This window comes from Polypterus senegalus, chromosome 1 (assembly GCF_016835505.1).
Source record: "Polypterus senegalus isolate Bchr_013 chromosome 1, ASM1683550v1, whole genome shotgun sequence".
NCBI lineage: Eukaryota > Metazoa > Chordata > Cladistia > Polypteriformes > Polypteridae > Polypterus > Polypterus senegalus.
Window position 1 is genome coordinate 147691366 of NC_053154.1, and position 13228 is coordinate 147704593.

Genomic DNA, 13228 nt, shown 5'->3' on the forward strand with positions numbered 1-13228 from the left:
AAGCAGCCTACAAGCCTTTGAGCTTCAGCCAGACATTTGATACCTGATACAGCAGTGGTATATAAATATGTAGTGAACTACAATTATTTAAATAACCCGAGATGTATTTAAGACTAATTGAACAAGCAGTCCACTGGTTTATCCACTTAAAACTATCAAATTAAACATTTATGTGTGCAGACAATAACACATAAAACCCAACATATTTTATTAGAGTGTGTTGGGATTCCACAGGCAGTGCTCAGGCCTAGTTTGATTCCTCCCTGGAGTTTCTTCTATGTGAAGATTGTATGCTTCTCCCAATTTCTAATGTATTTTCCTGTGCCTCTGGTTTCATAAACATTTATTGTAACTTTACCGGCCATTTCAAATTTGTCTGGGCTCAATTAATGTTTCTTTCTAGAGACTGACATGCCTTGCAAGGCTGGTTGCTAACTTATCACTGTTGGCGAAGGCAATTCTTAACATGTAAACATGAGTGTTTTCAAAATGGTTATTTGTGTAAATAATTTCATGTTTGGTTATTAATTTATGTATTTTTGCTTTTACCAAATAATTATGTGAAGTAATTATATGAAGTAAAAATTAAGATATTTTCAGATTATTATGCAAATATACAGTATTGGCTAAAGTAACGAACTGTCCCATCCCCCTCACTGACTCCCTGTGAAATTCTACGCAAGTATGTTCACTTGTCTAGGCTGCAACTCTACTAGAAACTGTATAGCATGTTTAAAGGCCTTGAAGTTAGTGTTCACAATGAAATATGCTAAATATAATAATACGGTGTCATTGTTTCAAAACACACAAGGATATATACAGGCTTTTTACTCATTTTGATGTATTTGTTTAAGTATTTCACCTTTCATTTGTGTTATTAAGCTTCCTTTTGAGGTACCAATTTAAGAAAAAACAGAATGTGGTCAAGATAACCTTTCTTAAAGGTGTAAATATATATATATATATATATATATATATATATATATATATATATATATATATATATATATACAGTATATATACTACTTTGAAATTTAGTGTCTTGCATATAGGCCTCATCAATTCCCTGATTTTCCAAACAGTTCGTCTTCCATTATTATGTCAAAGGAAGCCTGAGCCTATTACAATATCTACTTTTAAATATATTGCCTAGTTATGGTCTGTGTGGTGTTAGTATGTTCTTCCTGTGTCTGCATACTTTTTATTTCCTCTGTTTCAAAGATGTAGATACTTCACTAATTGGTGACTATAAATGGGCCTTGTAATGGGCATGGTTGGTCTCTGACTTTCTCCAGTTCTCCCAGGCTAGATTCCAACACCCCACCCAATCTTGAGTAATGGATAGATGGTTTGAACACCCCACAATACTTTAACAAATGAATGCCACTGTGTTGGAGTCACATACAGTATACAGTATGATGGAAGCATTGACCTGCATCACTGGCCTGGATTTGAACCTACATTTGCAGCACTATTCATGGTTCCTCCGACATTCCATCAGAAAGAAACATCAGAAAGGATTTTATGTTTTTCACAAACTATAAAGATATCATAAAGTACTTGGCCACAACTGCTATATATTGCATGTATTAACCATTTATTTTCTGTAGGACAGAGATCCGTACATTAATTTTTCATTTCTTACTTGAAACTTTGTATCTGTGCAGTAGTTGTTGAGGCAGCAGTGAACAACTGATGGGTGTTTTATTTCTGGATGAAATATACAATAACAAAGATATGTGTGTGTCTTTTATATCCAGAAGTACATTGGCCTTCCTGAACTGTCTTTGTCTAATTTTTTATTAAATACTATTGAAACAGCCTCCTTTCTGATGAGTACCATCTCGGCAATTAAGTGTAAGGTAGGAAACAGTCCCAGAAAAGGCAAACAGCCACAGTCTTTCATATATGGTCAGCTTAGAGGTGTGAACTGTCAATGAATTACAGTGGATTCACAAAATATACAGACCCCTTTAATTTTAAATTAATACATTTGCCATTTCTACCCAGCAATCTACATTTAATGACCCATATTGACAAAGTGAAAACATGTTTTCAGAGTTTCCAGCAGACCCCCGTGACCCTGTGTTCGGATTCAGCGGGTTAGAAAATGGATGGATGAAAATTTATTGAAAACCAAAAACTGAAATCTGTCATTCAGGTAAGTATTCAAAACCTTACTTTAGTACTTTCTATAAGTCTCTTTGGCAACAATTGCAGCTTTGAGTCTTCTTGGGTAAACCTCTACAAACTAAACTGGGCAATTTCTCCCATTCTTCCTGGCAGACCTTCTCAAGCTCTGTTAGGCTGGAAGGGAAGCATCTGTAAACTGCCATTTTGTAAGTCACTCCACAGATGTTCTTCAAGTCTGGATTTTGGCTGGGCCACTCACAGTCAGAGATTAACCCTGAGGCATTTGAATGCACACATCATTATTGTGCTAAAAGGTGAACCGTCACTCCAGTCTGAGGTGGCATACACTCTGGAACAGGTGTTCTTCAAGGACTTTTCTGTATATGGCCGCATTCATTCTTTCCTCAATTCTGACCAGTCTCCCTGCCGCTGAGAAACACTCCCAAAGCATGATTCTGCCACCATCTTGCATCACAATAGGGATGGTATTAGGCAGGTGGTGAGCAGTGCCCGGTTTCCTCCAGACATAGTTCTTGGAGTTCTGCCCAAAGAGTTCAGTTTTGTCTCATTAGACCAAAGAATATTTTTCCTCATCCTTTTTGAGTCCTTTAAAATGCAATTAAGTAAACTCCAACTAAGAATTTGGCACTCTGACATAAACAACTGATTGATGGAGTGCTGCTGAGATGGTTGTCCTTTTGACAGGTTCCCTTGTCTCAGCAGAGTACCTCTGAAGCTCAGTTACACTGACTCTTCTTGACTGGTAATTCAGTTTGGCTGGGTGGTCAATTCTAGGAAGAGCCCCGGTGTTTCTAAACTTCTTCCAATTATTAGGGCCACTGTGTTCCTGGAAACACTCAAAACAATAGGAATTGTTTTATACCCTTTCCCTGATATATGCCTCACCATAATTTTATCATGGAGATCTGCAGATAGTGCCATGGACTTCATGCTATGTTTTGTCCTTAGATGCAGTGTGAATTGTAGGACTTTATATACAAAGAAGTGTCTTTTTCTAAGTTGTGTCCAATCGATTAAGTTTACTACGGTTTTAAATTTACCAATCAAGTTCTGGGCACATCTCAAAGAGAATTGGAGCAAACAGAATGTGTCTGACCACAATTTGGAACACCAGAGCTAAGCATTTGAATGCTTGTATAAATGAGGGAATTCAGTTTTTGATTTTTAATTAAGATTTAAACCTTTATGAAAATTATTTTTCGCTTTGTCATTAAGGATTATTAAGTGTAAACGGATGGGCAAACCGGCAAATAAATCCATTTAAAATTAGATCTACAATACAATAAAGTGTGCAGAGTGTCAATTAACACATTGTAGTATACCATTTATTTAGAAGAAAAAATCTTTAACAGTACACCAGTACAACCTAACACACCTTATCATTTACTCTCTGTACGAAGTGTGTATCATTGTTAAATGCATTATACGTAAGCCCACGTCTTACTATGTAGAATAGACACAATATACATACACTCTAAAAATGTCACATGTTGAGAATGGACATATGGACATACAGCAAAGTAAAAGAATACTTGACCTTATTGAGGAATTAGTTGGAATGAAAGTCGGCCGGGCATGTGGTGTACTTTATGGACTGGCTCAGTTACACTGGATCGCTGACGTTCTCAGTGACGGCCAAGACTGACCGCGTGTTAAATAGCAGGACGGCGAGCCCTTAGGGACATATCTCATCTTGCTCTTTGAACGGGAGTTTACTTCGCGCCCCCGTTTCCATAGAAAAGGACGCTTTAGATCAGTCAAAGCCGCATGCAGGCAAGCAAGCAAGCACATGTTGCCAGAATCTGTCGTTTTACTTTACTTGTTGTGTTTATATGTATTTGTAAAAGACAACACACTGTATTATCTGGTCACTCGAAAGTAGTCGTCGTGCTGGGGAGAAAACGTTACGTAAACTAAGACATTCGATGAGCTGCTCCGCAGAAACACTTTTTAATAATAATCCGCAAGTAAATAAAGTGATATTGTGTATTTAATGCTAAGAACCCAGAGGCACGCTAAATATGTTGACTAGCCGTATTTCCTTTTATTTAATCGGTGTGACTCTATAGCGTCATGAGATGCTTCCTCTTGTTTTCATGAATCTCCTGGGAGATGCTTAAGGTGCTAACCACCCTCTGCCTGGTACAAAGATTCATTCAGGGCGCCGCACAGCACGACCTGTTTTCTGTTTTAATCGCAGATTTATTTTTCTTCTTTTAGATTTTTTTTTGCCAGTCTGCATTATGCAAAGAAGATGAAAAAGGAATTGATGTCTGGGAAAAAGAAGAAAGAAAACAAAGGCGGAAAAAATGGCAAAAAACGTTCGACCGTTGAAGCTGGCACAATTTTAAGAAGGTTTTTAAAAACCTATGAGAAGCATTGTGTCCAAACCCAAAGTAGTGCCAGTATAACAATCACGAAGAATGTGCAATACTGCTGTGAACATGAGAAGATCATGACTAAGGTGAATGCAAAATGTATTTCATATAATGTCTTTTGGGGTGCACATAATATTAAATAAGTTTTTTTTTTTTTTTTTCCAAAAGACAGTTGATTTAATGCTTGTTGACCGAGTCTATGCACTTGTGGATTTCAGTCCACCTCTTTAAACACTCATCTACTGCATTATACCTAATGTGATCGGAGAAACAGCTGCTATTAATATATTTTACTGAATGGAGTTTCATTTTAAACATACACTGTTAGTGTTATTATACTGTTTTCTGTTATTCTTTTTTAAAAGGACAATATATTATTAGCTAAAATAAAGTTTATACTTATTACAGACATCTCAGAATCTCAAATTTAACCCATGGCCTGGTCAGTGGTCTGTGGAGTTTGCGCAGTCTGGCTGTATCTAAAGGATTTCTATAGGTATTGTGTTTTTTTGACATAGGGAGGCATTTCAGGTTACTTGTCTGTAAGTCGGCCCAATGTAATTGTGTGTTAGTGTGCTTGTGTTTATGTGAGTGAGTGTCTGTGTTTTTGTGTGTGAGTGTACCCTTAAATCTACTGGTATCCCTCATTGTAATGGTCCCAGGCTGTTGCTCAATGCTGCTAGGATAGACACTAGACTTGCACAGGCAGAAATTAAATATTTTCCTAATAAATGGCTGGATACACAGTTAAAACTACTGCCTCAATTTCCTTTATTAAAAATTGTGTTGTAAACAAGCTAAACATGGCAACAACTAAGGGCATAAAGCAAGTCCATCTGAAATCCTGAAGACTCTTATTCCGAACAGCAAATGTTTCAGTACTGCTAGTAAATCCAGTACAATTAATGTGCTCATCTGTTTAGCTAATACTTGCTTTTATACCCCTCAGTAGTTCGATTAGTTCAGTGTTTGTACAGTTTAAGCACTGGCAGGTTCAGTAACTTCTTCAGAATCACCTGGTACGTTGGAATATGAATAGAATGACATTCTTTACTGGCATATAGCAGCCAGGACGCCACACTACAATTTGTGTCTTTATAAGCCCGCTGTTTATTACACGGGAACTGCAGAGGAGCCCAAGCTGAACCTGAGAGCTTTTGGAAAAATCTTATTTGCCATGGGATGCTGCTAATTTAGGTCATTTTGATAAATCTTTTATACTAAGGAGTTATGTGACACCAAAATCAAACGTGATTTGAGTGATGTGGTATTTGTACTTTATGAGGTGTCTATTTTTATTTTATGTGTTGCACCAACTATATTTAGGAACAAAACCTAACCCTGTGTTGCCCTCCTGTAAAAATGGGAAATTATTGTAAAATTTGGGGGAAGGTAGGTTAAACAATGTGAATCTGTATACCATTTAAACACACACATAAACATACATTCATCTTTATATATTAGGTGTGAAGATATCTTTTTATTTTGTGTTCTCTAAAGTAAAATAATGACAACCTTGTTTGCATCACCTGATCTCTGCTTTTAATATGCTGTAGATACTCCTTGCTTCTCCTGAGGCCGCCACTGCAAATACTCCCCCAGTTTACCTCAAGCCATTGCTCATGACAATCAGAGATGAACGATACATGTTTGGAAAAGAACTGTGCATATGGAATGTATCTGTGAGCAATCAAGACATCGCTGACCTTGTAAGTAGCAAAAGACCTTTTAAAACTGGGATGGAAAGTATGATGATAATAATAATAGTGGTAATGTATCATGCTCAGTTCTCGGAGCTTTTGATTGATTAAACAGAATCCAGAGCCAAATTTTGCAGAATCTGTAAAGTTTTTGCTGTACACTTTTTGCAGCTGTCTGCTTCAGAATATTACTGGCAGAGAATATACCTTGTATGATGTTTCATGTCATCAAAACTAGTTTCTATTTTAGTTACTTATAGTCTTCATACTATTACATACAAGGTTACTGATGTCTCCGAGCAGCTTTGCCCTGTATTGAATCCTTCTGTTTAACTTTTTGCTTAAAAGACAGGGTCTTTATTATTCCCTTTGTCTGCCTTCCCTTGTCCTACCTGAGAATTTCGGTTGCATCCTGTTTGGCAACAAGTATAACAGAAGCCACTTTAAAGGTGCATGCACCCTCTATAGATACCCGATTAATATCTTCATTGATCCTTATGATAAAGCTAGTTATCCATCTCTTTCCTTTAAATTTAGAATTTCCAAAGAAAAATAATGTGTTGTCCGAACTCTACCTTGGCAGGTTACTGCACTCTAATGAACGCAAAAGCCCTGGGTTACATTCTGAGGATTATTGGCCTGAGATACTAATTGAAGAGTATAATGCTCTTGATTTGCCAGTCCAGACACTATGATCACCAAGCGTTTACAATTCAGTGTGTCTGCAGATCAAAACACTTCTGATCATTACATTAAGGCTCCTGTAGGTGCAGCTACAATTATAAAAAACATGATAAGTAGTAATTTAAATCGGTAAAATATGATAGTGGGCGGCACGGTGGCGCAGTGGTAGCGCTGCTGCCTCGCAGTTAGGAGACCCGGGTTTGCTTCCCGGGTCCTCCCTGCGTGGAGTTTGCATGTTCTCCCCGTGTCTGCGTGGGTTTCCTCCGGGCGCTCCGGTTTCCTCCCACAATCCAAAGACATGCAGGTTAGGTGGATTGGTGATTCTAAATTGGCCCTAGTGTGTGCTGGTGTGTGGGTGTGTTTGTGTGTGTCCTGCGGTGGGTTGACACCCTGCCCAGGATTGGTTCCTGCCTTGTGCCCTGTGTTGGCTGGGATTGGCTCCAGCAGACCCCCGTGACCCTGTATTCAGATTCAGCGGGTTAGACAATGGATGGATGGATGGAATATGATAGTGCAGTCCCACAGAAAGGGTAAAATCCCCAGTTTACAATTAATTTTTATTTTTCTAATGGAAATGTTCATCCATACACAGTTATTCAGTATACATGCTATCATGTGATTGTGTAGGAGAGGCATCATCTTTTCCTGACTTGCATGGAACACAGGACCCTGTCTTAAAAAGCCAGGACCAGACACTCTTAATGCCAGCTAGAAAGTCTCAGTTTTCATGACGTCGGATTGCAGCTTCAGCAACTTATGTGATAAGATGATCAATCCTAGACCACGTGACAGCATGGAGACATCTCTTGCAGGCATCAGCTGGACACCCAAATTCAAACAAATGGCTATAATTCAATAAGTGGAAACCTTGATAAACATAAATTTGCAGAAATTGTCATTAAAAAGGATGGGCTTATGTGCATCCAAGAAACCAATGGCAAGACTTTTCTGTTCCTTCTTTTAAAAACTCTTGCAAATCCCAGATCTGTGCTTTTCTTATCAAGCTCACTACTCTAAACCTGGCTGTAACTTTGGCTATCCATTTTCTGGCAGCTGCTCTCGAGCTAGGACAGATCATGAGGTCCCCTAAAACCTTATAAAGTTTGTAGTAATTTCCTAAATTAGAAAAATTGATAAAATGCTTTAACTCCTAATCCTAAGAGTTGGATGACATTTGGATCACTCTGGGAAGTTTGAGCTACTTAGGACTGTTTTCCTACTCTGAAACACTTGGTAAATACGGGCACAGATTTTAAATGCAGCACCATACAGTTCCCACGACCCTCCATATCACAGATGTGAGTAGCTGATGACTAACTCAAACCTTTATAATTTGTCCGATTTACAAAATACAAAAACATTTATTTCTATAGTACGTTTTCATACAAGTTATGTAGCTCAAAGTGGTATATGATATGTCAAAGAAAAAATTGCAAGGAAAGTAGAATAACAACAAATTAGAAATACATAAGTACAGGAATTAATACATTTAATACCAAAATAGTAAATAAGAATACATCAATACTTAATTAATACAGATATTCAAGTAAAGTAGAATCCTTAATTATATATTTATTGTAAGTTTCTATGTTTATAATGCTATCTACTATATTAAAATGTAGAATTAATTCTTGCTGACATATATTTCTCAAGCTTTATCTGATGTTTTGATGTAATTAACTTTTTAAACTTTAATATTTTATAATTTCTTATCTTTGTTTTACATGGTAAATTTGTATTTCTAATTTAAAGTACTGTTACACTTCCATAAAGATGAATTAGGTTTTCAGCAGAATGTACATTGATATTAAAGTAGGTAGAGACTCCCATTTGAACCAGCATGTGGGGGTCTGACTGAGGACCAGGTTGGGGCTGGCTAGGTTCAGGGTTATACAAGGTCCTGAATTGTTTTTTATTTTAAGAAGGACAGTGGGGGATGACCAGTAAATGTCAGGATCTCACTGAAAAGTGATTTATTTAAAATTGTTACTGTGGTAATTCTTTTTTTTATTATCAAGATATCATTAGAGAATGTTCTGGTTAATTTCATGCAATTTTGGAAATTATGACTGCCTTTATTTTTGTTCTTATATATTTTTAGCATTATTTTTCATGAGTGTTGTGATGTTGTTGATGGTAACAGCATCTGTTGCTAGCCATGAGAACCAATGGCATTAAGTGTGATGTCAGCATAACACTACTGTACTTGTAGAAGATGTCACTGAGCATGTTTGGTATCTAAACTTTGGATCAGAAATGTGGCAACCCGCAATAGCTGAGCACTTGAACAACACAAGAAGAAAACAGAAGAAAATAATTGGTTCAGTTTGGTAACAGTTGTCATTTGACTAAGAATTCTGAATCACCAATTTGGTGAAAGGCTGTTTTCATTAGCATGCACCTCACCTCTATATGTGTATGACTATCCTATTAATATGCCACATAATTAATGACATAATCTGTCTGTCGTTCAGACTACCACAAAGTATGTTTCAAAAAACAAACATAACAGAAATATATTGGGAACTACCCAACTTACTAAATGGTAGCAAGAGATTCCATCGTTTGGTGTATTCACTCCTCTGAGTCACTGTGGAACAGAGCCTATCTGGACTTCACCTCTCTCTCTCAAAGGGGATTATGCAACAGAAGTACAGGAGCAAACTATTGATATTGTGCATTACAATAAAAAATCTAACATTTTTTTTAGATCCTTTTCAGGCATTGGTCACAGTATTCATTGTGCTTGATGGCTGATTTATCCATTTACAAATAAAATGTGAAAATATTTGAGAGAGTTTAGAAAGTCATAGTTTAAATAATACTGTTGATAAATTAAACAAGCCTGTTAATTCTGTATAAAAAATATTAGATATTAGTTTTATATTTTAATAAAACACATCATATTGTTGTTGGCTTTTTTCTTAAATGTCAGTCATTAGTCCTCGAACTCTGTGGCAGAACAAGATACCCTTTTACTCACTTGGAACTGCTGGACTGTGGCATTGATGTCTGGTCTGCCGAGCGCCTTGGAAAAGCCATGTGCTTTAGTGCACTGCAAGAAGTTAACCTGGATTACAATGAGTAAGTCTCCTTGTAATTGTTTATATTTTATATGTGTGTTTTATGAAAAAACACAATGATTTAACACTGACCATGTATCTTAATCAAAACAAATATTCATTTTTAAGCATGTGTCTTGACATGTCCAGCTGTATTCACAACATCTAAGTTTTTCTTAGTTCAGGTTAGGCTGGATGTTAATTGGGTTTTCTGAATTAGCCTGGTTTGAGTAAGTAGGTGTCCTTGTGACAATGCCCTGGAATGGACTTGAATCCTTTGCAGATCTAATTCTTACTTTGCATCTATTAATCCCTAAAAATGGCTCTCTGCAACTTCTGTTAGCAGAAAACAGGTCCAGAAAATGGCTGGAATGGTTGACAAAGGGATGAAGTATTGTAAAGCATCCTGAAACAGAGATATAGAGGGCATTAGAGTTCCCATGTTTGCTGCCTAGTTGGAAAAAAACAATTTATAGTAAATCATTCTACACCATGTTATAGAGTAAAAAATCCTACACTTACCTGAAGTGTCACTGTCATCTCCCAACAAATTTTGTTTGTAAAGGTGCCAACTTTGTGGAACTCTTGACCTGTTTGTGAGGCTCCATTGATTATAATGTTAAAATCATACTTGAAAGCCTATTTTTACTCTGTTAGATTTTAGACTGCCTGTCCCTCTATTTTTTTTCTAACTGGAATAATATGTTCATGCATTCTTTACTGCGCTGTCAATCAACTCTGAATATCAATCTATTCTTATGTGCATGCAGTTTATATACTTTGTTAAATTATTTGTTTTTAAAAAATGTATCCAATAAATGTGTAAAAACATATTTGTAACACAGATGTCAGAGATGTTTTAATTATAGGTATTTCTTTACCACTTGGTAAACTCTCTTTTCAAGCAGTTTAGGGATTCTAGCACCTGTCTGTAACCCACTCATATACAGTGCATCTGGAAAGTATTCACAGCGCATCACTTTTTCCACATTTTGTTGTTACAGCCTTATTCCAAAATTGATTAAATTCATTTTTTTCCTCAGAATTCTACACACAACACCCCATAATGACAACGTTAAAAAAGTTTACTTGGGGTTTTTGCAAATTTATTAAAAATAAAAAAATTGAAAAATCACATGTGCATAAGTATTCACAGCCTTTGCTCAATACTTTGTCAATGCACCTTTGGCAGCAATTACAGCCTCAAGTCTTTTTGAATATGATACCACAAGCATGGCACACCTATCCTTGGCCAGTTTCACCCATTTCTCTTTGCAGCACCTCTCAAGCTCCATCATGTTGGATGGGAAGCGTCGGTGCACAGCCATTTTAAGATCTCTCCAGAGATGTTCAATCAGATTCAAGTCTGGGCTCTGGCTGGGCCATTCAAGGACATTCACAGAGTTGTCCTGAAGCCACTCCTTTGATATCTTGGCTGTGTGCTTATAGTCGTTGGCCTTTGCCATGAAGCTCAAAATTGAGCTCAGGTGCATCCTGTTTCCCCTGATCATCCTTAAGATGTTTCTGCAGCTTAATTGGAGTCCACCTGTGGTAAATTCAGTTGATTGGACATGATTTGGAAAGGCACACACCTGTCTATATAAGGTCCCACAGTTGACAGTTCATGTCAGAGCACAAACCAAGCATGAAGTCAAAGGAATTGTCTGTAGACCTCTGAGACAGGATTGTCTCGAGGCACAAATCTGGGGAAGGTTACAGAAAAATTTCTGCTGCTTTGAAGGTCCTAATGAGCACAGTGGCCTCCCTCATCCGTAAGTGGAAGAAGTTCAAAACCACCAGGACTCTTCCTAGAGCTGGCCGGCCATCTAAACTGAGCGATCGGGGGAGAAGGGCCTTAGTCAGGAGGTGACCAAAACCCGATGGTCACTCTATCAGAGCTCCAGAGGTCCTCTGTGGAGAGAGAAGAACCTTCCAGAAGGACAACCATCTCTGCAGCAATCCACCAATCAGGCCTGTATGGTAGAGTGGCCAGACGGAAGCCACTCCTTAGTAAAAGGCACATGGCAGCCCGCCTGGAGTTTGCCAGACCATGAGAAACAAAATTCTCTGGTCTGATGAGACAAAGATTGAACTTTTTGGTGTGAATGCCAAGCGTCACGTTTGGAGGAAACCAGGCACCACTTATCACCAGGCCAATACCATCCCTACAGTGAAGCATGGTGGTGGCAGCATCTTGCTGTGGGGATGTTTTTCAGTGGCAGGAACTGGGAGACTAGTCCGGATAAAGGGAAAGATGACTGCAGCAATGTACAGAGACATCCTGGATGAAAACCTGCTCCAGAGCGCTCTTGACCTCAGACTGGGGTGACGGTTCATCTTTCAGCAGGACAACGACCCTAAGCACACAGCCAAGATATCAAAGGAGTGGCTTCAGGACAACTATGTGAATGTCCTTGAGTGGCCCAGCCAGAGCCCAGACTTGAATCCGATTGAACGTCTCTGGAGAGATCTTAAAATGGCTGTGCACCAATACTTCCCATCCAACCTGATGGAGCTTGAGAGGTGCTGCAAAGAGGAATGGGCGAAACTGGCCAAGGATAGGTGTGCCAAGCTTGTGGCATCATATTCAAAAAGACTTGAGGCTGTAATTGCTGCCAAAGGTGCATCGACAAAGTATTGAGCAAAGGCTGTGAATACTTATTTACATGTGATTTCTCAATTTTTTTTTTGTTAATAATTTTGCAAAAACCTCAAGTAAACTTTTTTCATGTTGTCATTATGGGGTGTTGTGTGTAGAATTCTAAGGAAAAAAATTAATTTAATCCATTTTGGAATAAGGCTGTAACATAACAAAATGTGCAAAAAGTAATGCGCTGTGAATACTTTCCGGATGCACTGTAGATAATAGGCACAACTGTGTCCTTTTTCACCTCAGCATTACTTCTTATTCATCCATTGCTCCAACCTGATTAATCCACTTTTTGGGTTGTAGAAAGCTGGTGCTTCTCTGAGCAGTATTGAGTGCAAAACAAAGACCAGCCCCAGACAGAGTGCCAGGTCATCACAGGGCTCAATTACATGCTTGTTCACACTCATTCACACCAAAAATGTCATAATAACCTTGAGGTTTTTGTGGTGTGGAAGGAAACCCACATAGACACCTGGAAAACAAACAAATGTCTCACAGCTTGAACTCAGGACTTTGGGGCTGTGAGGCACCATATTAACAGCTGCACCACCATCACATTGGTCAGCTGTGACCGTTCATCCTATATTTTTTATTTAAATA

The 13228-nt window shown here is 38.0% G+C and overlaps 1 protein-coding gene across 1 annotated transcript in view; it reads left to right on the forward strand.

Annotated features, from left to right (window-relative positions):
* Positions 1 to 3852: 3852 nt before the first annotated feature.
* The window catches only part of LOC120533383, a 47158-nt gene continuing 37782 nt past the window's right edge, over positions 3853 to 13228 (forward strand). The window contains exons 1-4 of the mRNA XM_039760231.1: positions 3853 to 3927; positions 4375 to 4618; positions 6089 to 6241; positions 9852 to 10000. Of these exons, the coding sequence (XP_039616165.1) occupies positions 4409 to 4618; positions 6089 to 6241; positions 9852 to 10000 (512 nt within the window). The 5' untranslated portion in view covers positions 3853 to 3927; positions 4375 to 4408. The remainder of the gene's footprint in view (positions 3928 to 4374; positions 4619 to 6088; positions 6242 to 9851; positions 10001 to 13228) is intronic.